We start from the raw sequence: 24,851 nt of genomic DNA, 5'->3' as shown, positions 1-24,851 counted from the left end.
AATCAAGAACCGTAGAGAGCAAAACACCAAGTCAATACAATCAACAAGGCACAGAACACAACAGGAACCTAGAAGAAGAATGCAGGCAATGCAAAGTAATTCCAGAAAAACAGTGGAGTACGAGACAGTGTCAGAATAGTACACGATTGAAGAGGGAAGGGCTGAGATGCGAGGCAAAGGAAGATAAACGCAGGAGGGGGCAACGAAACAGGATGTGTGGACCTACGATGTAAGGGAGCTGTTGGCTAAGTATTTGAGCACAGCACAATACAACACGCACAGAATCGATTTTTCCAAAAGGGGTAAAAAAAAGGCTAGGTTTTTGAGCACAGCATAATACAAATCACCCAGATTCCACTTACCTGATCAGTCGCAGCAGGTCGAATGGCTGCAGGCTACGTGCTACCACGGCGGACACCGGCAGACACCAATGGAGCTAACCCTCGTCCGAACAGGTCCAAACAGGAACTGCCATTTTCTTTGTCTGCCCTTTACTTCGGACACCTGGTCAAGAGACACCCTTGATTTAAGAGTTAAGAGCAGAAAGGAAGAGGCAAGGTTAAGAAGGTGGGCAGGGTTTAGGCCAGGTGACCTAGATCCATTTGTACCTGCTCCCCATCTGCAAAGGAATAGGGGCTGGAGGGCTCCTTAAGTAGGGAAAGAGTGGCAACCACAAAGGCACCAGGTGGGCGGGGCTTAGGCCAGGTGACCTAGATCCACTTGAACAAGCGTCTCATCTGTGATTTTGCATTCTTGTACCTTGCTCACCATATGTAACCTTAACTGCTCTGCTTGGTGCCTGAAGTTGGTTAAGTGGCAGGAACATGTGTTTGTTTGGCTCTAGCTCAGCTGTCTTTAATGTTACAGAAAACAAAATTCGTTTTCAACATTCCCTTTCTGAATATCTAAATGGGATAAAGGGTGCTAAGAAATCCCCAGTGCTTGTTGCCTTTAAAAGTTTTGCAAAGGACATATTGAGTGAATGTCAGTGTTCAATCTCTGACTCGATATTAAATTCAAATGGTCCAAACGTTTCATTCAAATGGGATTGGATTTTGACAATTGAAAAGGAACGTGCTTATAATTTTGTTTAAAAGCTTTTCCAAGCTAGATAAACCATTGGGACAATTACCAAGTTATTTGTGTAAGTTCCCCCAAAATGTAGTGGAGAACCTTATTTCTCTGCTTTATGTTGAATCTGATCCTCACTAATGAGTTTAGATCTAAGCGCTCCAAACGTGGGGAGATATCTGGTGCATGCAACTTTTGTAATAATGGGGAAGATTTACAAACATTACAACACCTTTTAATCCTATGTCTGGCGTTACAAGACTTCAGAATTGATATGCTAAATTGCTTTGCATCTGATGTGTATTGGTAAAACACAGAATTTCTGGGAAAGGGCAGCTAGCGGACATGAGATTGCTTTAACAATCGTGGTTTTGAGATTTTTAGAAAACATTATTTTAGTAACTATTACTTGGTAAGTTTGACATTTGATAAGTTTAATATGTTTTTATAAGGAGAAATCAAATCAAAGTTGTTATACTCTAATGTTTTAGCCTATTAATATTACTGGTAAATTAGTGTTAAATGTTACAAAGATTTCAGTATGCATTAATAATATGAAACGTAAATGAATGTAAGCGTATTGTGAATGAATTGGAACTATGTTTTTTATGTGCCATTTCTTTTTATGTGTAAGGTTACTATTGACAACCATATCACATTTAATTAAAAAATAGCTTTTTACTTAAGTAGTCAGACTGCAGTTTGGAGAGAGCATTATGATTGAACCACAGTGGGTATGTATAACTTCACCTAAAGTATTGATCGAATGTAAGATTTTAATAGACTGGATATGTATACACAATGTAGCTGTTGGTTTCTTCAAATGGACTTCTTTATTTTGTTTGTCACACATTCTGGGGCATCTGTCTGTTTTCATGTTTTATTTGTCCTTCTTTTAGGATGAATATTTTGAAAATCTCTTTTAAAAGGAAAAGGTTTTTTATCCAGCAACGCCAGAAAGGCAAACATGTAAGTAGAAATAAATTACCCTTTATCTGTCTCAGTTTATATTCTTTCTCCCAATCAAGTCTTGCAAATTTGTCCATGATGCAAAAAAATATAATTGTCATGTTTCCCATATTTGGTTTTCCACAACTGCCTGCCTCTGTCAGCCATGCTAGCTTAAATGATCATTCATGATTTCACACACACAGACCTTTATCATTGGAATATGAGAAACCAAAGGAAAGAATGTGAAACGTTGGCTCAGCAGTGTGTTCGATTCACCAGTGTGTCATATAACATTGTTCCACTGCGAAGAAACCAGTTGGTCAAAAGAAGTATGTTCAATTGAAAATCACCTTTCAGCAGCACTGACACACCAGATAAATGTGATTTGGCAATATGAAACTATTTGATACTTTCGCGCATTGGGTTCACCTGGCGGTGGGAGGCGGTAAGGATGGAAGAGTCGGACAATGGCAGCTCTTCAAACTGTTTGGCGTTCCCGTCTCGCACCCACATTGGTTTCAGTACTTCAACATGGCAAAAACAAAAGCAACAGCCAGCCTTTCACGCCATAGTCTGGCTTTTATACTGAAACTGGTAAGAGAGACAAACCCGACCATTCAGCATTATCCTGTTGGCACCGTTATTACAGGATAATAAACAATTCCATTAGTAACTGCAGGGCTAATGTCAATTTGTTTATTGTAACAGACTCTGTCCCCTCCACTCCCACTGATAGCGCACCAGTAGATGCATCGGGCCCCGTGGAACCAGTTACTACCATTCCAAAAGATAAAAAGGACCCACTACCTGGGTTTGAAACAGCAAGGCACAAAGACCAAAAAGGGGGCAACTGCTATAATGCCAGCAACAGTGTATATTCCCCAAGACAATGGCAATAGCAGCTCCCAAGTAACTGTGATACACTCCCCTAAGGTTGGGGCTTGAACCTTTCCGTATGCACCGCACATGGAACAGGCAACATCCTTGCCAATGACGGAGGACCCACCATCAATCAACAAGTCAAACAAACACATCACCCAGAACCATCTGTGGCAGGTGCACCATTTTCAAATAGATTCACCCATTTCTCTGCCACACAGGGGATGGCGTTACTCCATTTCAAACGCCACTAAGCACAACCAATCCACCGAAAACCCCAGCCCAGCATCCTTCAAAAAGTAAAGGACAACCCCTTTTGGAACAGTACGGTTTTAAAAATCTGCCAATCACTCCTACAGCAGGGCTTCCCCTTAAGGGGGCCATGCAAATGTAAATGTAATATGATACTCGAAGAATTGGGTGTCTTTAAGGAAATACATTTCTTCTTTTAATCGATGAATTGCATGTGGTAAAAAACATGAAGCAATGTATAATTCATAGCACATAGCACTTTGTCCCAGGAGGATAGCTCAGCGGCAGCGTGCTCGACTTGGAAACAAGACGACACGGAGCAACACATGTTCGATCCCTGGGTCCGCGCTTAGAAACCTCTGGGTATTAAGCGCGTTATAAATAACCTATCATATCATTATCACCGGTGGTTGCATCCACAAAAGTGGGGTTTCGAAAAGCCAAAAAAGTTAGCACACATACATCAGGCTTGGGTCTATACCCTGGTAGCATTGGGCATAAACTGCACAGGGATAAATGCGCTCCTGTGCCTTATGCCTTCAATCAAGTGGCAACCAAAGTATCCAACCCTAATTTGAACACTCAGCACCATTTAATCCAACCACTAATGTCTATATCATTCCCTAATATGCCAGGTCATACCAGTGCCATGAGATGACACAGCAGCATACCCTAGGGTCCTGCACATCCATCATGTGCGCCATAGGGCACAAGACACCAACAAGCACGCTCCTAATTACATACTACGACCCAGGCTCCATATACCTCCAAGCAGCTCGATTTTACTTCTATGTCCGGTTCCCTTTCCTTCATCCTGTATGGTCGTCCCTCGCTAGAGACTGGAATGGAACCTTTTTACTTGTTTGGCGGCACGGCCCTTGGAGCATGTGCTCCCCTAACCCTGCCGCCACACCTCAGTCCTCTTTTCTGTGTCAACTGGAACGTGCCGTTTTCACCAGCGCTAATGGGTGAGGCCTCAAGCCTCGTAATTCCATGCGCTTTACCTAATTTTCCTTTCTAATTTTCAGTTATTTGAGAACACGTACATCGGTACCCTTGGTCGACCGCAGCTGACTTCAGTATGGCCTGTCGTACGACGGTTCCTTTCCCACATCGGATCCGCAAACCCTTTTCCTGTGGTGCCTCGTGGAAGGCCACGGATGGGAAGAGGCTGCTCAGCGTGTGACACTCTCACACCCCGATCCCTTAAACGGGCTGGCACGGTGGAGAGAGTTGTTCTCTAGGACTCAGCTGGAGAGCATGAAGGAATACCTATGCAGGAAGACCAAGAAGGTTAGCATACTCTTCTCAAAAGCACCCTGCAGTGGCGACTCCTTCCCAGGGAAGCCTACTGATGGGAGGGGTCAGTCATACCCTTGCACCGGTACCAAGGACACTGAAGCTCTTGAAGCTACCGGCTTAACAACTGAGGCGTCTAAGGGCCCTACCGGTTCCACCGCTGAGGGGCCCACAAACTCTGGTACTGGGACACACCCCGAGGGACTTAGCTCTGCTACCGGGCACACACCTGAGGGGGAGCCTACACGCAGCGCAGATAGCAAAACCGGCCCTATGGCCGAGGGCCAATTGCCTAACAGGCCCAAGCCTGAGGTACAGGGTGGGGCAACACTGATACGTCCAGGCATGCAGGCCGAGCCCAGTCCCACGTCACCCATAGTGGCACGTGCGGAAGGCACGGACAAAATGGTGGCGCACTGAGACAAGTTGGCGCCCAGTACAGAAGGCCGCCAACACAGTGAACCGCAAAGGAGCGAGCATGTGGCCAGGGCAGATGGTCACGTGGACTACGTCGTACCCAACATTCTCTGGTCAGCCAAGGTGCCATGAGGGCATGCACCCACAAGGGGGGAGCCGACAGCAGGTCTGTACTCCCCCACAGCTGGCGTTGGCGCAGGATCGCACCCAGCCTGCTTGCGAGGATAGTTTTTTTGACAAGTCTTTTACCCCCAGGTGGTGCTTGTGCAGCCTTTACCTCCACCACCACCACCATTGCCCATGCCTCTGGTAAGTCCGGTAGCGGCGCCTACACCCCGAGCTCCAGCACCTGGACCTTCTTCAGCGGCAGAACTAGCACCTGCGCACTCAGGGGCCCCTTCTAACACAGGTGAACAGGACACCGATGAGGAGGAGCAGGACACACCTTCCTCAACAAAGGCATTCCATGATAGGATTGCCGGGTTAGCCGATTACCTGGGCATTCCTCAGCCAAAGAGGGAGCTGCCACAGTCGGGGGTACCGGCGGAAGTGCTAATCATCAAAACAGAATCCAGATTGGGCATCGCTTTACAGAAGGATGTGTAGGCCCTTGCGAAGAAGGGATGGCTCAAGCCCCACTCCTCTCAGCTAACAAATAAAAAGCTGGACGTAAAGTTCAGGCAGGTGGAGGGAGACACTCTGCGCTTGTCAGTGCACTGCCAGACACTGTCTTCAGTCATTGCGGCGGCATCTATGAATGCCAAGCCCCAGACCTTCACCACGAGCACCTCAACTTCAGCTTTGCTGGGCAACAAAGAGAACATGTTTGAGGCCAAAGGGAAGGTGGTCTACTCGAATGCGGGACTTCACCTCTGGCATGCCAATGCCGACGCAATCCTGGCAGCGGCTAACCAACGGCTTTGGAGAGAGATAGCAGAGTTCTTGCCGTTTAACCCAACTGACAAACAAGCCTCTTTCAAGGCAGGACTTGCAGATGCCAAACACGTGGCACAGGACATCATGCAGTCTACGGCGGAGCACATAGGTACTGTGAGCAGGGCTATCTGTGTGGCAACTGACATGAGAAGGACGGCATGGCTCAATGCGACCAGGTTCAATCCTCATATGCAGCACAGGATCCTAGGCCTACCCTTCGAGGGTGGTGACTTGTTCCACTCCTCCACAGGTGAGGAACTCGATAAAAAGAAGAGCAGCTCAATGAGAGCAAGTCCCTGGCCATTCTCATCAGGCCAGCGGGCAAGAATTTCTCACAGGGCCACTCTTGATCGGACAGAGGCTGATCCTTTGGCGGTTTCTGGGGTTTCCAGGACCGTCATTCCAGGCAACCGGACAGGTCACCCAGCCAACATAGGCAGAAACCTCAAACTTTCGCACAAGGGATTTTTTCAGTCCCCCTCTCATCTGCCTCAGTCCCAAAAAAACAATGACGGCTCTTCTCAGGTCCACAGCACCCCAGACGGGGGCAGGCTGGCCCTGCACTGTCAAGGTTGGCGCTCACGGTTCACAGACTCATGGGTGATTTCGGTGGTCCCCTCTGGCTTCCGACTCACCCTGCCACCCTACCCCCCTCCCACAGATCGGAACTCCTTCACTCTTGGCAGAGATTCATTCCCTGGTGGGTAGCGAGGCGGTGGACGAGGCTCCTCTCACTCAGCAGGGGAACGGCTTTTACTCCTGCATCTTAGCCATTCAAAAAAAAAACAGGCGGCCTGCGAGTGGTCCTAGATCTTTCCTTCCTCAATCTGTACCTACGTCTGCAGAGGTTGAAAATGGTGATGCCAGCGCTTATAGCAGACGTGCTGTGTGGGGGGAATGGACGTGCTCCCTGGTTCTGAAAGACACATATTTGCATGTCCCCATAGTGCAGCACCATTGATCCTTCCTCAGATTCCCAGTCACAGGGTTTCACTTTCAATACAAGGTGCTGCCGTTCGGCCTGAACTCGGCGCTGAGGGTATTCAATAAACTGAACGCGGTGGTGGTCCTGCTCAGGTCGGAAGGCCTACCTGTCTATCCTTGCCTCAATGACTCATTAGTCAGATGGGAGTCCCAGGGGCAGGTCAGGTACTCTACGACCAGACTCATGACTACACTCTACGAACTGGGGTCCTCAGTCAACTTCCAGAAGTCTTAGATCTACCCTACACAAACTCTCGTGTTTCTGCGGCTGCTGTGGGACACTCCAAAGCGGAGGGTGTTCCCCACAAGGAAGGTGGTGGCGATCAAAGCTTCTGTTGCTAACTTCCTCAGCAGAGCAGTAACTACGGCCTGGTGGTACCAGCACCTGCTAGTAATACTGGTGGCATGCCTCCTGACTATCCCTTACATCAGGCTGTGAATGAGGAGGCTGCAGCTGCATTTTTTAGCATCTTGGGACCAGGAGTCGGGTCATCGGGTAGCCCCAGTCACTATACCTGCACTCCTACAGCAAGACCTCATGTGGTGGGGGCAGGATGTGAACCTCATGGTGGGCAGACCCTTCAGACCGCCTCCGACAGATCATGCTATGATTACGGACTCCTCACTCCAGGGTTGTGGTGCTACCCTGGGCACTCATTCAGTACATCTTGTCTGGTCCAGGACCGACCAGCAAAACAACATCAATTTGCTTGATATGATGGCCATTTGGCTTGCACTCAAGGCATTCCTGCCATTAATCAGAAGCAGTACAGTTTGTATTCGGACGGACAACTCTACCAACATGTATTACATAAACAAGCAGGGTGGTATCGGACCTCTCCAACCCCCCTAGGCAGACTGGCCCTCAGCATCTGGGAGTAAGCAATCGAGTAGGACATCTGGATCTGAGCGCTACACCTGCCAGGAGAATAGAACCTGATTGAAGTGGGAATACTGCTATTTATATTATTCTATGTCCTTTCATCGTCAGGCATTTCAAAACCTGCAATTTAAACGTGTATGAAATTAACAAAAAAGTTAATTGAATGTTTTTGTGTTTTGGGGGGGGGTACACCGCCAACCCCCGCTCCTGCACCTATTTTTAACTATACCCGACCCCCACCCAAACACTTATTTGCTCTTTCCCACCCGCCCAAAAACAAAAAGATGAACTTTAACGTTATTTTGTACACTTTTCAATTGCAGGCTTTGAAATGCCTGGTGCTGAAAGGACGTCTTACCCAAGAAACATGTCTTAACAGTACTGGAATGAACAATTATAATGGTCTGCTTGAAAGTCTTCTGCAAAAATATATATTAAATGAAAAAACGTTTATTAAGAGTTGAGATTGCCTAATTTATCACAATAAAACCGATGAAAGGCTGTCGGCCAAGTAATTATTGCTCTCATTGTAGATACCTGGTGGGATCTCATGTATGTTCTCACAGGCTGAGCAAACGTGGGAGTTAAGATTGTCCTCACTTCCCACACTTGCCGAATGTCAGAAGTTGTGTTGTGAAAAGTTGGTTCACCTTAACTCTTGCTTTGTTTTTTCACTGAATTTCAAAGGTTTTTGTTATGCTACATCTTCACCATGGGCCACTGGTCATTGCCTACAGCCATAGCCCCTCTTCCTCTCCTGATTAGAAAAACCGGATCCCACTGGCTATCGCCTTGGGCCAAGGCCACTCGCCACACTGCCAAATTAGGCTCCAAGAGACCAGGCTATGGCCATGGCCCACATACCCCTCACTAGTAAATAACCAGATGTAACCAGCATTTGCCTTTGGCAGTTGCCAACACCACCGCCCCCTTTACTACTCCACCTTCTTTCATTTATGCAGTAGTTATCACCCGCAACTTACCCATGACCACCATAAAGGTGCTTTGTGTTGCATTGCTCATCTTTTCCATGGTAATGCAGCATTTTCGGCTTACCGCTGTTTTGCACTAACGCGCATATAACTGTTCCCAAATCCCCACTGTCTCTCCATGTTCATCCTTCCTCCTTTCACTTTAATGGCTCAGTGAGGGACCCAACACGCAGGACTGCGCAACATGTCAGTCGATGCACCATAAGACGCTTCAATAACGGGAGGCAAAGTTATTCACCTTCCTCCACAAGGTGAAAGTTGTTGAACTGACCCATTCGAGATTACCCGGCGCAGATCGCTATGCCAAAGAACGACTTTGTTTCCGCAAGGACAAGAAAAAAAAGCAGCACCAGAAGAGATCTCGGTCTCCAGGTGTTTCTTTCCTCTTCGAAGAAGAGGAGTCTCAACTCTTGGGAATCCATGGCGGAGGAGACTACACAGGTACCTTTCCCCACCCAGTCCTCTACCCCTGATGAATGGAAAACCTTAGGCTCAAGATTCTAGACGTCTTTGCCAAGACCCTAGTGCTGATGGTTCCGGCTCAGTGCCGACGGCTTCAGAGTCTACACTGCCGGCACCATCTGAGTCCACTGCGGTCGAATGAGCTGGCAGACAGATTTATCTTGTGGTGGTATGCCCTCAGGCCTAACCATTTGTAGAGTAACCCCTCAGCGCTCACACCAGAAAAATACAACCCGGTAGGAGAAAAGGCCCAGCAAACCTCTTGCAAGAACAAGGTTTATTCTTGCAAAAATACAAGTATGTGCCAGCAAAGAACTCTGCTGCCACGAAGCACTCTGACAGAAACAGCTTAAGAAATGAGTTTTAAAGATATACAGTGTCACAAGTGACGCACATCACATAGCTTATAAATCCATGTAGCTGGCAGGTGCGACTCTACACATATAGCCTGCTCCATACGGGATGCCAGGCAATTGGTCCCAGCGTCTTCTGTCCATCACCTTCCACATGAGGTTCTTGTTCCGTTATCGGGTACAAAGACTCTAATTGGCAACTTATTTACAGAGTTCATTATTTCGTAGCTCTACAGTGCACCTGGCAGAGGCGTGGATAGGGTAGGACCTAAGCGGGCAAGATACACCAAAAATCTGTTAATGCCCACTTAGCAGCGCTGAGTGAGCATTTACAGATGTTCATGTCACTGCGGTGTGCCCAACTATATTAGCTTCAGGCCCCACTAGTTAAAGAATCCTGGCTACGCTTCTGGCACCTGGCACCAAGGACATGAGTGGTGCGGAGGATTTCGAGGTTATGATAACTTCCCAGAACTATGTGAACCCCCGCTCCTATGCAGACACGCCGGCTCCTGCACAACTTTCCCACCCGCAGGTCTAAATTTGTTAACTTCTCCCCTGGCACCTCGCAGCACAAATCACATTAACCGATGCTGGGGTCAGCTTATCGCTTTTCTCTGATCTTCGTGATTGATTGACCAATGTGCAGTTTTATAGCCAGGGGTCTTGGGCTGGCCAGTGCACTGAAATGCTTGTATCCTGGGCTTGTGGGTCCCTGGCCGCTTATAACTGATGAAGGCCTAAAGCCCTCACCCCCCTTCTCATGGGATAACTATTCAAAGATCAACTCCAGCCCTCTCTTGGCCTTGCAGGGCACATTCCTTCTCGGTTACGTTCACTAATAATTAGACACAATTGAGAACTGTATCTCCAGTGAATTATCCTTTTGCAGGGCTGACAGGGCTGCAAGCAGAAAATGCATGCACACCCCTTTAGCCCTTGGGAAGTGAACTAGCATAGCTATGGCACTAGGTCTCGATTTCAAGATGGCTTTTAACTTCTAAAATCGAGTCTTAGTCTACACATATTAGTACCAGGATTCACTATATTTCCACTGCAGTCCAGTTTCTATAGGTGACCCCCCTCCCTCCTACATTCTCCCAATTACCCTACAACATCATCTTCTACAATCGCCTTGTCCTAAATCACAGAGAGGCCTGGAACTTCCGCCCCTGTCCCCTCAACACATGTGACAGCTGGATAAGATCCCTTCACGTGGTTGCACCGCTCCTTCTACTGAGGTTGGTCCTCCGACCTACTCTATTCCCTCTATATCGCCTCTGGCTGACGCCGTAATTTCTTCACTATTTCCCACTCCCTCGGGATGCACGCATGGCTTGTCTTTGGGACATTTATGGTGAGGAAGGTGGGATCCCATCCCCTTGGATATGGAACCCCTCCAACCTATATGGTCCCTACTCGGCTTTTCAACTTATAGCCAAGGTGGTAGATACCCTGAGCCTCTCGGGACCATCTGTGACGATGCTTTTTCCCTTGTGCCTTCCTCCCCCACCTGCACACTCTCCTCACCTGAACTGTTGGTGGCGTCAGCTTCTTGAAGGCGTCGCCGGGAAAGGTAGTCCCTTTCTTTTTTTGGATGTACGTGCTTGTCACGGAGAGAAGCCACAGTGACCGCTGGGGAACAGCTGTCCAGTGGCTCCCCTTCCAGAACCAAGGAGGAGTAAGGGAAAAAACCCTTGACTGAATGTGTACTCTGGACGATGTTATGTCCCAAAGCGTGGTGGCTCGATGCGGCAAGATGTTGCAAGGAGCCGACAACAGGTAGGCGACAGGAGTTAAAGTCAATACTGAAGTAGATGCCGCCTGGTTATGCAGAAGTAGATGAACTCCTCCGTTGTACAGAAATCCACGGGGGCAGAGAGCAGAGAGAGGGAAAAGAAACAGGGCACGAGAACCCGGAAATGGAAAACGGAGAGCAGGTAAGAGAAGGATGTCACGAGGACGAGGGAAGAGGAGAGAGTGCGGGGTTGAACAAGGTAAAACCCCGGAGGAGAAAATATAGAGAAAAGAGAGAAACTAAGCGCACGGCAGGGCACCGAGAGCCGAGGAGCAGAAACAGAGAGAAGAACTGGAGAAGCACTAAGCTCACAGGAGCGTAATGACAAACGCTAACCGATCTGAAGAGAGCTGCCAGACGTCGGGAGCGAGGAAACCCGGAACAGGAACCATCCGGCGAGGGGGTGCAATGCAACGTACTGCCGGGGGGGCGGGGGTTAAATACCGCCGGCAGCGCTGCGTATGAGCTAATGAAGCCGCGGATGTGGACACAAAGAAGGGACTAAATCCCTATACCTCTATTTCGCCAACTCCATCACGGAAACATCCGCCATTCGCGGTTTCGTCCGTGACGGCGGATGACAGTATGCCCCCCCTTAAATCGCAACCACCCCGGCTTCCCTGGGTGTGTGCGATGGAATGGGGCAAGTAACCGAGGGGCATGCACTTGGGAAGCCAGTTCCCAGGAGTCCTCCGACTCCGGGTAACCCTTCCACGACAGAAGGTATTCTAAACGACCTCGGTAAAACCTGGAATCTCTGATGGCTGAGACCTCGTATTCTTCCAGGTCTGGAGTGGGGGTTAAAGAATGTCCTGTGATAAGAATCTGGGAAGTAAGGTTTGAGAAGGGAGGAGTGAAAGACAGGGTGAATGCGTTGAAGAGAGGGGGAAAGCCGAAGGCGATAGGTCACAGGATTTATCTTTGAGAGAATCGGGAAAGGACCCACAAACCGAGGGGACAGTTTTAGAAGGTTGTGTCCATCTGGGTAGAAATTTAGTGGACAGCCACACCTTGTTGCCCGGCACCCATTCAGGACATTTCTTGCGGTGTCTGTCCGTTTCTCTCTTATTCTGTTGCCTGCTGGTTTCCAGGCATCGCAAAGCTGTGGTCTGAGCCTCCTGAATACTTCTTATGACCTCCTATGCTGCCGGGGAATTGGAGAAACTGGGCACATCGGGTATCAAGAACCGTGGGTGCACACCGTAAGTACAGAAAAATGGTGAGAGACCGGTGGCTGAATGCTTTGAGTTGTTGTATGAGAACTCTTCCGTGGGGAGTAGAGAGACCCAGTTGTCTTGATGTTGAGAGATGAAACACCTTAGGTATTGTTCTAGTGTGGCGTTAAGTCTTTCTGTCTGGCCATTGGTTTGTGGATGGAAACCTGAAGAAAGAGCCCTCTCTACTCCCAATCGGTTGCATAAAGCTGTCCAGAACTTGGAGATGTACTGACAACCCCGATCTGAGATAATCTTGTCGGGCAGGCCATGTAGCTTGAACACGTCTCGTGCAAAGGTCTCGGCCATCTTGGTTGCTGTGGGGAGTCCCGCAAGGGGGGTAAAATGTGCCAACTTGGAAAACGCTGTTACCATGATGCAGGTACATGAATCGGATACTGGAACATCCACGATAAAGTCCATGGAGATGAGCCCCCACGGGCGAGTCAGTATTTCCACCTGATTGAGTAGGCCTTGGGGTTTGCCTGACGCATATTTGGTTCTGGCACAGACCGGACAAGTCTTGACATATTGAAACACCTCTTTTCTTATTCCTGGCCAAAAAAAAGACCTTGATAGGAGTTCTAAAGTATTGTCTCCGCCTCTATGACCCGCTAAGCACGAGTCATGAGCCCAACTCAGAACCTTTTTATGGAGAGGTCCTTCTGGGATAAATAACCTCTTTTTATAGAACACCCAGCCGTCTTTAAGTTGGAAGTGAGATTTAGAATATGAGGAAATTTGCTGTACGTCTTTCACTGTAGCGGCCTTTACATCCTGAAGAAAGGAATCCACTATAGCCAGGATTTGATTCCTGTGGAACATGGGCTCAGCCTTGATCAACGCTCTTTCTTTATGAGAGTCCTTGCGAGACAATGCGTCGGCCAGCCTGTTATACGAACCCGGGATGTATGTGATTTGGAAATCGTACTGCGAGAAAAGGTAGGCCCATGTCGCTTGCCTAGAATTGGAAAATTCCATGTCCTGTAAGGCCTTTAGGTTTTTGTGGTCAGTGCAGATTAGGAAGGTATGACGGGCCCCCATGAGGAGGTGTCGCCATTCTTCGCATGCCAGTTTCATAGCGAGCAATTCTTTTTCCAGGACCGAATAGTTCAGTTGACTGGGTGAAAGAGTTTGACAGGTAGGCCACCGGGTGTTCCACCCCCTGAATGGTCTGTAACAGTACAGCCCCAATAGCTATGGCTGAAGCGTCTGTTTCCAGGATAAATGGTAGGGTCTGGTCTGGATGTTGTAAAATTGGGCCAGTGCAGAAAAGGCTCTTGAGATGACTCAAGCTTTTTTCCGCTTCAGCGGACCAGGGGAATGGGAGAGCATCCTTCTTGAGCAGATGAGTTATGGGGTATACTACCTCCAAGAAATTCGGTATGAACCTCCGGTAGTAATTTGAAAGTCCTAGGAACCGCTGGACCTCCCTGACAGAGGTAGGGGCTGGCCAATCCAGAATAGCATGGACTTTCTTGGTCCATGGCGATACTTTCATTCGACAGGACATACCCCAAGTAGTGCACAGTCGGGACAGCAAATCTGCACTTTTCCGCCTTAACCAGTAGATTGTTCTTTTGGAGGCGGTCTAATACCTGTCTGACATGTTCGATGTATAACTTCATGTTGGGAGAGAAAACCAATATGTCATCCAGGTAAATGATGACTGACATTGAGAGCATGTCAGAGAACATTCTGTCCATAAATCTCTGAAAGGCGGCTGGTGCATTCACCAAACCAAACGGCATCACTCGATACTCATATAAGCCGAAGGGAGTGCGAAAGGCCGTCTTCCACTCGTCCCCTCTAGATATTCGAAGTTGATGGTACGCATTCCAGAGATCGAGCTTGGTGAATACTCTGGCTCCTTGCACTGCTTCGATAATGTCTGAGATGAGCGGCATGGGATATCGATCCTGTATGGTCACCCTATTTAAGCCCCTTTAATCAATACAGGGACGAAGCTCCGTGGTCTCTTTTCTTGATGAAAAATAGGGGAGTTCCGGCGAGATTTAGATGGTTGAATGAGTCCGTTCTCCAGATTCACATCCAGGTACTTCCGCAGCACCTGCCTTTCGGTCTGGGTGAGAGAGAACATCCTTCCGAAGGGAACTAGAGCATTGGGTTCCAGGTCAATGGAACAGTCCTCTGGCCGATGAGGCGGCAGCTTGGCATGGAGGCATTCTTGAAACACCTCTGAAAAACCGGAACAATAGCTGGGTAGTGTGTGGATACCGACGTGATTCTCTATGAAGATTTTCCCTGGTTGTAAGTCCTTCCGGTCTTCCAAAGTGAGACAGTTGGTAGTACAATACGGGGAAGTGAAACTCAACTGGTTCTCAGTCCAGTCTATCCGCGGGTTGTGTTTACGAAGCCAGGTGATGCCTAAGATGATGGGGAAGTGGGCCGCTCTGATGATGTCGAAATACAAAACCTCTGTGTGATGTTGTATCGTTAGTGAGAGCTCCTCTGTGGTATGGGTAATGAGACCAGAGGACAATGGCGAACCATCCGCTCCTTCAACCTTCTGACCTTCTTTCCGGGCAACTCAGCGAAGGCCCACCTTGTCCGCCCACGGGGTGTCTACAAAATTACCTGCTGCTCCACAATCTAGTAGAGCCAGGGTCTTCACTCTTCTGCCCTTAAGGTCAAGATGTACTGGGATCACCATAAGTCTGGAGTCTTCCTTAGTTTCGGGAGAAGAGACAGAAAGGGAGACATAGGGACAATGAGGAAAGCTTGGAGACCCCGGTCGCTTGTCCCTACTGGCGCCGAGGGTGCCCGTTTCCCGAGCTCTTGTCTGGCAATTCGGTGCATCCCTTGAGGAGGTGTTGGTCTGAACCACAATATGCACACAGGCCTTTCTCCCGTCTTCGACGTCTTTCTGCGGCAGACAAAGGTGCTCTGGTGGCCCCGATCTGCATTGGTTGTTCAGGAGGAGTGGCAGCCGAGCGGTTGGGAGGAGAGTGTGAAAGAGGGTCCGAAGAGTAGCCTCGTTGTTTGCGGCGTTCCGCCCTTCGCTCCTGGAGACGATACTCGGCATGGAGAGCAGCAGCAAGCAGATCCGAAAAAGTAGGAGAACAAGGGGATCTGGCTAGTTTGTCTTTGATCTCCTCCTTCAAACCTCTCCTAAAGATAGTGTATTGGGCTGTTTCTGGCCAACCAGCCCCCGTAGCCAACGTCTTGAATGAGGAAATATATGACAGAAAGTCAAGGGAGCCTTGTTTGACATCCAATAAATCCTCACAGGCGGTGCAGGACAATTCTGGACGTTCGAAAAGTCTGTTTAAGCAAACGTTGGAACCCGGCAAAATCCTGAAGGATGGGATTTCCACTGGTCACCAATGGAGTGGCCCAGGACAGCGCATTTCCAGTCATATTGGAGATTAGGAATCCCACCTTGGCGTGGTCCGAAACAAAAGTATGAGGTCTGAAGGTGAAGTAAACCATGCAGGCTTCCAGAAATTCCTTCACTTTTTTGGGAGAGCTGTCGAAGTTCCCCGATGAAAGTGCCATAGGTGGTAATTCCGGGGAGGTAGGTTCCCTGGCAGACACCATCAGTTTGAGAAGTGCGTTCTCCGTCTTGACCCCCTGTTACTCCTGGGACATGGCTTGAAAGGCCTTCCATAATTCTTCAGCAGACATCTTTGGACTTGGTGGCATTGCAAACTGTGACGATGCTTCTTCCCTTGTGCCTTCCTCCCCCACCTGCACACTCTCCTCACCTGAACTGTTGGTGTCGTCAGCTTCTTGAAGACGTCGCCGGGAAAGGTAGTTCCTTTCTTTTTTTGGATGTACGTGCTTGTCACGGAGAGAAGCCACAGTGACTGCTGGGGAACAGCTGTCCTGTGGCTCCCCTTCCGGAACCAAGCCGGAGTAAGGGAAAAAACCCAAGAGGGAAAAAAACCCTTGAAGGAATGTGTACTCTGGACGATGTCGATGTCCCAAAGCGTGGTGGCTGGATGCAGCAAGATGTTGCAAGGAGCCGACAGCAGGTAGGCGGCAGGAGTTAAAGTCAATACTGAAGTAGATGCCGCCTGGTTATGCAGAAGTAGATGAACTCCTCTGTTGTACAGAAATCCACGGGGGCAGAGAGAGGGAAAAGAAACGGGGCACGAGAACCCGGAAATGGAAAACGGAGAGCAGGTAAGAGAAAGATGTCAAGAGGACGAGGGAAGAGGAGAGAGCGCGGGGTTGAACAAGGTAAAACCCCGGAGGAGAAAATATAGAGAAAAGAGAGGAACCAAGGGCACGACAGGGCGCCGAGAGCCGAGGAGCAGAAACAGAGAGAAGAACTAGAGAAGCACTAAGCTCACAGGAGCGTAAGGAAAACTGCTAGCCGATCTGAAGAGAGCTGCCAGACGTCAGGAGCGAGGAAACCCGGAACAGGAAGCATCCGGCGAGGGGGTGCAACACAACGTACTGCCGGGGGGGCGGAGATTAAATACAGCCGGCAGCACTGCGTATGAGCTAAATGAGCCGCGGATGTGGACACAAAGAAGGGACTAAATCCCTTTACCTCTATTTCACCAACTCCATTGCGGAAACATCCGCCATTCGCGGTTTCGTCCGTGACGGCGGATGACACCATCCCGTCCTAAGTTTCAGTATGCGCTAACTGATGCCGTGGACAAGTGTCCGAAGGAGTTGAAGCTCCAGTTCCGGAAATGTGGTTTAAGCCGGCCTCAGTGCAGACGGTTGACCGGGATCTTGCTAAGAAGCTCATACCCACTCCCTCACACACTCTTCTTGTCTGCCCACCAATCGTCTGAGAGCTTGGTTGTTCAGGCTGCCACCACAAACCCTGAAGACTCTTTCCCTTCCTTGCCTCCAGACAGGGAGAGCAGAAAACTGGATACCTGGAGCGGGAACGTTTTTGGCCTAGCTATCTTTGGCCTGTGATGCCTTAACGCATCCTGTGCCCTGGCTAAATTCCCTTTTGGGCTTTATTTTATTTTTTATTCATTTTATTGGTCTTTTGTAAAGCACCTATACACAAAATGATGTTCGAAAGCGCTTCAAGGCATGTGAGGGAACTGGGTACAATGCAAAAAAGAAACCCTCTTACTGGGCCTTAAATCATTCAGGATGAGCAAGTGCAATAAACCTTAGGCAGAGACAAAGATACACGGAAGACAAAACTGTCGTACTAGGCCTGACAGAGTTTCAGACAGTGCAAGTAATGTGACATAAAAATGGGTGAGGTGGGAGGAGAGAGGAAGGGACGGACAGGATGGACTGATAGAAGAGGGAAGAGAAAGGCGAATAAAGCACAGATGCATTGCAAGATGGAGGATGCAGAGATCAAAACCCACCATGATTTGAAAGTCCCAGAGAGCATACAAATGCATTGCAAGATGGAGGGTTCAGTGATGTAGGGCACCATGATTACGATTGTCATACGAAGGCGAGGGGACCAAGGTGTGAAAAGGATCACCCGAGCATCCGTGAGTTGCGGTTCAGGAGAGTACAGAGATTCAACTGGTGGGGCGCAGAGGGCATCAAGAGGGGACGGGAGAGAAGGGGAGGGGGAGGGCATGAGTGGAACACAATGGCCGAATGAAATGGGATGTGCACCCAGGGGAACATGAAGCTGGTTGGAGTGTGCAGTGTTGCAGGCAGGATAGAGGTCATGCAGATCGGATGCCGGACTGTACGACAGAAAACACACACAAGGCGCTCTTCGTCTGTCATCTCGGAGGCAGCGGAATACATCCCCGAAATTTAGAGAAGGAGTTGAGGCTCTGGTCAGGGCCGGCAAGGCCGGCAAAGAGGCCTTTCCCCAAATCCTCCATTTTGGCTTAGATACTGCAGACTTCATGGCCAGAGCGATAGCTACCAGCACGGTCTTATTCAATACTCACAGCTACATATGTCAGATTGTGACCATGATGCCCAGGTAAAATGTCTGGACATGCCCTTTGACGGCAACAACCTGTTAAGTCTAAAATTGATGAATCCCTCCAGAAATTCCAGGCTTCAAATGTGACAGTGAAGTCTCTGGGGCTAGCTGTCCAGCCGCAACCTGCAATTCCCAATGCACGGAATATTAACAGGTACATTATCAACTTTGTCTCTATTGATGGGGAGCTGACGGAGGGTTTGATCGTCCACACAGGACTGATTACAGTGTCTAGAAGGACTGGAGTAACTAACGATAACTATCAAGAGGTGGTCATTTGGTTAGGCAGCATATTATGGATTGGGTTTGTTATGGTAGTGGCTAACTAGCAGATGTTGTGCTTGGGGAGCACTTACCTTGGTTTTTAATCGGGTGTGGTGTAGTGGTGGCGGACACCCAGATTAGGTTTTTCAGGTTTGTCTGTGTTGAATTGAGAATTGCTTTCCTAAGAGTTAATAAGGGGAATCACACATCTCAACTTCCCATTGTGATTACTGCAAATTGATAGATTTGTGTTCTTTTTCTTGCACCTGATCACCCCAAAACCTTTTCCGGACCTGCTGTTGGTTCGTATTGTCCAATTTTCTGTTTATTTGTATCGTCATTTGATTTATTGATGTATGTATGTTAATATTACCAATGAAACTGTAGTGTATCATTTTTATATATGGCAAAATTATGAATGGTATTGTAGCCCTAAAGAGGACCTCGGGAGGAAGTTGAACCACGTGTTGGCAGGAAATCATTAAAAGATGAATTGTTAAAACAACATTAGAGTTAACTTGAATGTAGCTTCAGAAATGTTTTTTAGGGTGTGGCACATCTGGCCTGTTGCATTTTTGGTGGCTCTATTAAGGGTGGTCCCAATACTAAAGGAAATGGACTAGGTTCTGCTGCTGGTCTTTCGGCATGAGAAGCTTCCCGCCTCTCCGAATGACATTCTTTTTCTTTCCTAGCTGAAATGGGTATTAAGGTGTGCTCATGTTTTACATAATCCATCATTGCTTATTTGAATTTTGCATTCAGTTGCGTTAGGATCCAAAATCCAGTTGTTGCAAGTCATTTTGGTGGTCTTAAGCATCATCCTCTGCCTGGATAATTAAGAAACGTACAACTACAACTGTGGCCAACACCTAAAGATGTTACTGTCCCATTTCATTTCCTCATTCAGCCACTGTCTGTGGCTCTCTCTCTCGCTTCCACTCCTGCAATCTCTTGCAAAGAGATACATTAGACCCAGGGGTGTTGCTAGGTCTGGAAAAGACCTGGGGCTATGCTGATGTCGGAACTGTGGGGACTGGGGGCTAGCTAGTCTTTTGGTTGTAGCTTCTGAGATTCTATCCGGGGCTACAACCAAAAGACCAGGGGCTATAGCCCCCTTATTTCCCCCCTCCCCACCCCCTAACAACACCTCTGATTAGACCCCAGGTGCCAAACGAATCTGGATATTGGCAGAAGGGGGCAGTCTAGAGACTCCACTCATTGCTGTATGTTGTGTGCTTAAGGGAACGCTAGAACTCCTGGTTCTGATATTGCTATATTTGCCAATGTATAGATTTACAATTGGAGATGCAGGAACCGAATAAAATAAAGTACTTTATGTTCAGCCAAACAAGGATTGTTTCACTACACCGCAACAACAAAACTTACAGCCTCGCACAACAACACATCAACCGAAAAACACACCCAAGCTCAGCGAACGGTGTGAACCAGATTGAAGCTGCCAACGGCACATCACAGCTCTCTTGCCCTCCTACTGATTTACCCTACCCTCTTGCTTTTCACATCCGCCAGAGTGTCACGGGACCACCCCACTGGTGACAGCGCGGTATAAATATCATTTAACAAAATAGAGCAGTGCAATATTTGGCCATGGTTGCAAGGTTCCCCGGACAAATTAGCAATTTAGCCACTAGATTAAATTGGAAACGTAATTAGAGCTGTTGGTGGCCATTTCCTTAAGCAAATCTTTGGATTCCACATGGAAAAAACGGGTACAGGAAGCAACATATTTGACTGGACGAATCAACTGATGCTCCATGGTTATACAAGGCCAGTGTGTGGATTTCAATCCCAGCTGGAATAAAATGATCCCGTGGAGGCAGGTCAAAAACAGTGTGACGCACACCACTTCTCATGCAACCAGGTGTGCAAAGATACCTACCAAGTGCATGGCACAGATTGCACATTACAGCTGTAGTCCGTGAACTTCCATATAACAAGCATGCAACCAAGGGTGGACTGCGAACAAAAAGAGACCCTGGAAATAATGTTCAAAATGGCCCCATTTTACACATTTTCAGCAAGCCCAATCCTTTTCCTATGAGAAAATGTGGAAATAAATTAGGTTACCCCACAAGAGGCCGGGGTGCAGAGGCCTACTGGGAAATCTCCAGAGGTCCCTATGGGCTAGTCCAGCCCTGGTGCACCCTTGCTCCTGTGGTCTTGCTCCCACACTTGGGAGTTTGCGAGGCCCCTACCGGAGCATGCGTGCTTCCCTGGGCTGGTTAAGTGTGGGCTGAGGGCTTACAATTCCCGAAGTCTACATGTTCTGTCTGCGTCTAGATACATTGCATTAAACCCAGCATGCAATGCCCTTTCGGTTGTTCCGTAGAATGGCTGACATGCCAGCGACTTAGTATGGGTGATTATCACATTATGGATGGCAAGCCTACCACTGGCACTGAACAAAGCCTCACTCGCTGAGTGTACTCATAGGCGCCAACGTGATTTCTCATGGCTTACATTAGGCAGCATTTATATAGAGTTTCCTAATATTTCTTGCTTCGTGTGTCGCGTCGGATCAAGGACTGCTCATCCGTATCCACACACAAAGGTACGAGGAAACACCAGCCGTGCATGCACGTCTACCTTTATTCAACTCAGCACAGCAACTGCCATTTTCCCCACACACCCCCTCCCTAACCCCATTGTCAGTTCCCTGGGGATTAGGCCACAACGGCGGGCCTGCCACATAATGATGTGGAGAGACTGCCTCGAGTGTCTGCAACACCCTGACTTCTCCCCATTTTTAAAGTACAATATCACTGACGTCTTTTACCCCATCTCTTCAATAAGTCTGTGAGGTTTCAAGCGGCTCCTCTGCGGACTCCAGGATCTGCGAGGGGTTGAGGGGACCGGCGGTGCCTGGGCCTGGCTTCCTTCTTCCTCGGATGCCTCTCTGTCACCAAGATATGATTCATCGCGCCATCTTTCTTCAGTGCTGTTGTCGTCTCTTTCCCAGGCCATCTCAGGCGGGGCCGCTACTTTGTTGAAGTGTGGTACATTGTGTGTCACAGAAGAGTGGCCTTCTCTTTGGGCCGTGATCATTGTGCCTTTTCTTTGCCTCACTGTTGGCGGGTCAGGTGCAAACGTGGCATCCTCCTTTCGGATTTTCGGTTGGCTTATCAACACTGATTCCCTGGCTCCAAAGCTGACTCCTGAGCTCACCTCCTGACGTCAGCTGTGTCCTTCATTTTGTTCTTCTCGTCTGTGTCCTTGTCCCTCGCTTGTTGCTCTAGCAGGGTTGAGGGCAGTGGTCTTCCAGTAATCTTGTCTTGATGCGTCTCCTGAACATTAGGTCGGCCGGGCATACCCCTGTGGTGCTGTGAGGGGTGTGTCGATATTCCCTTAGTAGCTGGTAGAGGGCTTATTTGAACGGCTTGTTGAGAGTGGTCGCTATTTGGAGAGTCCGTTTGATGTTGGCCATGAACCTCTCAGCGATGCCGCTGGCATGTGGCCATCGTGGGGTTATTTTCCTGTGTTAAAAACCCATGTACCTTGCAAAGTTCTGGAAATCCTGGCTGGTGAAAGCCAGGCCGTTATCTGACTTTATCACCCTCGGGACTCCGTATGCTGACAGCATGCGGTCGAGTGCTGGAATGACGCTCGTGGCGGCTGTGCTCTCGACGATTTGCGCTTCCGGGAAGCGCAAGTGTTCATCGATTAGTACCAGTACATAGGCACCGCTGCGAAGAGGGCCAAAGAAGTCTACCGCCAGCTCATCCCACACGTGTTCCGGGAGAGGGGACATTTGCAGTGGATTTGGGTGCGGTGGCGGGGCCACTTGAGCGCACGTCAGGCATCCTACCACCAGTTTCTCTACTAGACTGTCAAGCTTCGGGAACCAGACCTTTTGCCTATGCAATCGCTTTGTCGCAACCACCCCTCAGTGTCCTTTGTGCGCCAGCCGGACAGTGTTCTCTCGTAGTGACTCAGGAATCGCCACCTTGCAGCCCTTTAGTATGACGTGCTTGTCTACGATTGATAGTTCGTCCCTGAATTGGTCTATCCATCGGATGTTGTCTCGTATTGACTCGGGTTTCTGTTTTGCCTGTTTCATATGTGCCCTTCTTTCCGACTGTATGCACTGCCTGACGACCCGCAGGGCCGGGTCTTGCTCCGACTGGGTGATGAGCTCCGACCGGGTGATGAGCTCTGACCACCCTACCGGGAGCGGCTGTAGGTGATGGACCACCTAATTGATGTAGGCATCAGTGATGGACGGCTGTGCGCATGCCGGTCCCGTGAGGTGGTGGGATACTCCTTTCCATACAGAAATAAATGAAAGTATTTGCAGGCCCACACCACCGCCTGGCTTTCTTTTTCCGCCTGGCAGTATGCTTGTTTTGTGGGGGTGAGGCTTCTGCTGGCGTAGGCCACGATGAAGACGTTCAATGGTGTTACCGGGTCTCTTTGAGTGAGGATGGCTCTGAGCCCGACAGGGCTGGTGTCGACAATCACTTCAGTGTCACGTTGCCCGTCGAAGTATGCCATATCCTCTGCCCTATCAATGGCGTTGCAGATGTTTTCGAATGCTCCCCGACAGCCTTCTTAGCATTCGAAAGGCTGGTCTTTGCGAGTGAGCATGCGTAAGGGGGGGTTTCTCACGGTGGCATATTCTTTGAGGTACCTGGAACAATAGCTGGCTAAGCCAAGGAAAGAGCACAGTTCCGTTGTGTTCTTGGGGGACAGTGCCATGTTGAGGGCAGCCACCTTGCCTGGGTCCGGGCGCATTCCTTTGTCCGAGAAGATGTGGCTGAAAAATCTTAGGGCGCCTTTGCCAAATTCACACTTAGGTTTGAGAGTGAGACCAGCTGCCTCCAGTGCAGTGCACACCCGGTTTAGCCACATCATGTTCTTCCTTGGACTTTCCGAAAACCAGGACATCGTCTGAGTAGTTCAGGCAGTTGGGTACATGTCGAATGAGACTGTGGATTTCCTCCTGGAAAATTTCAGCGGCTGATGAGATGCCAAAACTGAGCCTTTTGTATTGAAAAAGTCCTAAATGGGTTACGTATGCCATGCTGTATCTTGATTCAGGGGCTGATTCGATTTGGTGGTATCCTTTTGTCAGATCAAGTTTTGAAAACACCTTAGCTCCGTGGAGTAGATGAATCATGTCGGTGATTCTTGGTGCTTGATGTCTTTCCCTTTCAATTGCTACATTTGCTCTTTGCATGTCCACGCACAGGGGTATCGACCCATCTTTTTTTTTTTGGGGGACGGGGACTATGGGGGACACCCACAGAGTCGGGCCTGTGACAGGTTCGATGACTTGTAGTTTGATGAGCTTATCCAGTTCCTTCTCCACCTGCTTTTGTATATTCACAGGTACGCCCCGATAGTGTTGGGCCACCGGTGGGACCTCTGTGTTAATGTGCAATTGGACTTTCCTGTGCTTCAATTTCCCTAGGCCCTTAAACAGCTTCAGGAAGGCTTCTTCTACTGCTTCTGGTCTGGCAAAGTATTTGAGCCATTATTTGGTATAGTATGTGCACTAAACCCATGTCAACTGCTGTTTTGAAGCTTAAGATACAGCCACTGTTGGCTTCAGTTTTTAGTATGTGCAGTGGGATCTTTGCAGCATGAGTCTTGTGTGTACACCAGGCAGTGATGGTGCCCTTGCACAGCAGTAGCGTAGCTGCCCCAAAGGGGTATATGTCTACTGTGGCCTTGCATATTTTTGGCGGCCGTGTAAGTGAGTTGTAGGCTTGTTTGCTGATGATAACGGTGGCTCCTGTATCGAATTCTAGCGGTGTGTCATTGACTTGTAGCGTGAGAGTGGGGCTGTGCTAGGTGGCCGTGCCGTTGTTGAGTGCCCAGACGTATCCTTTCTTCCGCTGATCATCTTCTGACGATGGGGTTTCACTGCTCGAAGGTGATCGCATTTCTATGTACCGGACGAACCGCCTCCTCTGGCTGCGTCTTGTTCTTTTCGATGACTGGCTTTCCTCTCGTGCATACGTGCTTCTGTGTTCCCTGTCCTCCCTCCTTTGGGCTCTCGGGTCTCCTTCCGTCTTGTTGCCTGGTGAGCTTTGGCAAGAGCTTCTCCTTCGCTCCTGGAATCTGTCTGCCCAGCATGGGTCCGGGTGCGTTTTTACAGACAGCCCTGAAGTGGTCCATTCCTCCGCAGGCAGCACATTGCTGTCCCACTGCAGGGCACTCACCCGTGT

The 24,851-nt window shown here is 48.9% G+C and overlaps 1 protein-coding gene across 8 annotated transcripts in view; it reads left to right on the top strand.

The window, feature by feature from the left end:
* Nucleotides 1-24,851, top strand: part of PTPN3 (protein tyrosine phosphatase non-receptor type 3) — a 2,254,194-nt gene that overhangs the window by 989,499 nt on the left and 1,239,844 nt on the right. For all 8 annotated transcript variants that reach the window (XM_069620560.1, XM_069620561.1, XM_069620557.1 and 5 more), the window contains one exon: nucleotides 1,971-2,040. In XM_069620560.1, coding sequence (XP_069476661.1) covers nucleotides 1,971-2,040 — 70 coding nt within the window. The remainder of the gene's footprint in view (nucleotides 1-1,970; nucleotides 2,041-24,851) is intronic.

The sequence above is a fragment of the Ambystoma mexicanum genome, chromosome 5q (genome assembly GCF_040938575.1).
Source record: "Ambystoma mexicanum isolate Mex_15411 chromosome 5q, UKY_AmexF1_1, whole genome shotgun sequence".
Classification (NCBI taxonomy): domain Eukaryota; kingdom Metazoa; phylum Chordata; class Amphibia; order Caudata; family Ambystomatidae; genus Ambystoma; species Ambystoma mexicanum.
Note: the sequence above shows the minus strand (reverse complement) of the source record. Positions and strands in the feature narration are given on the sequence as shown.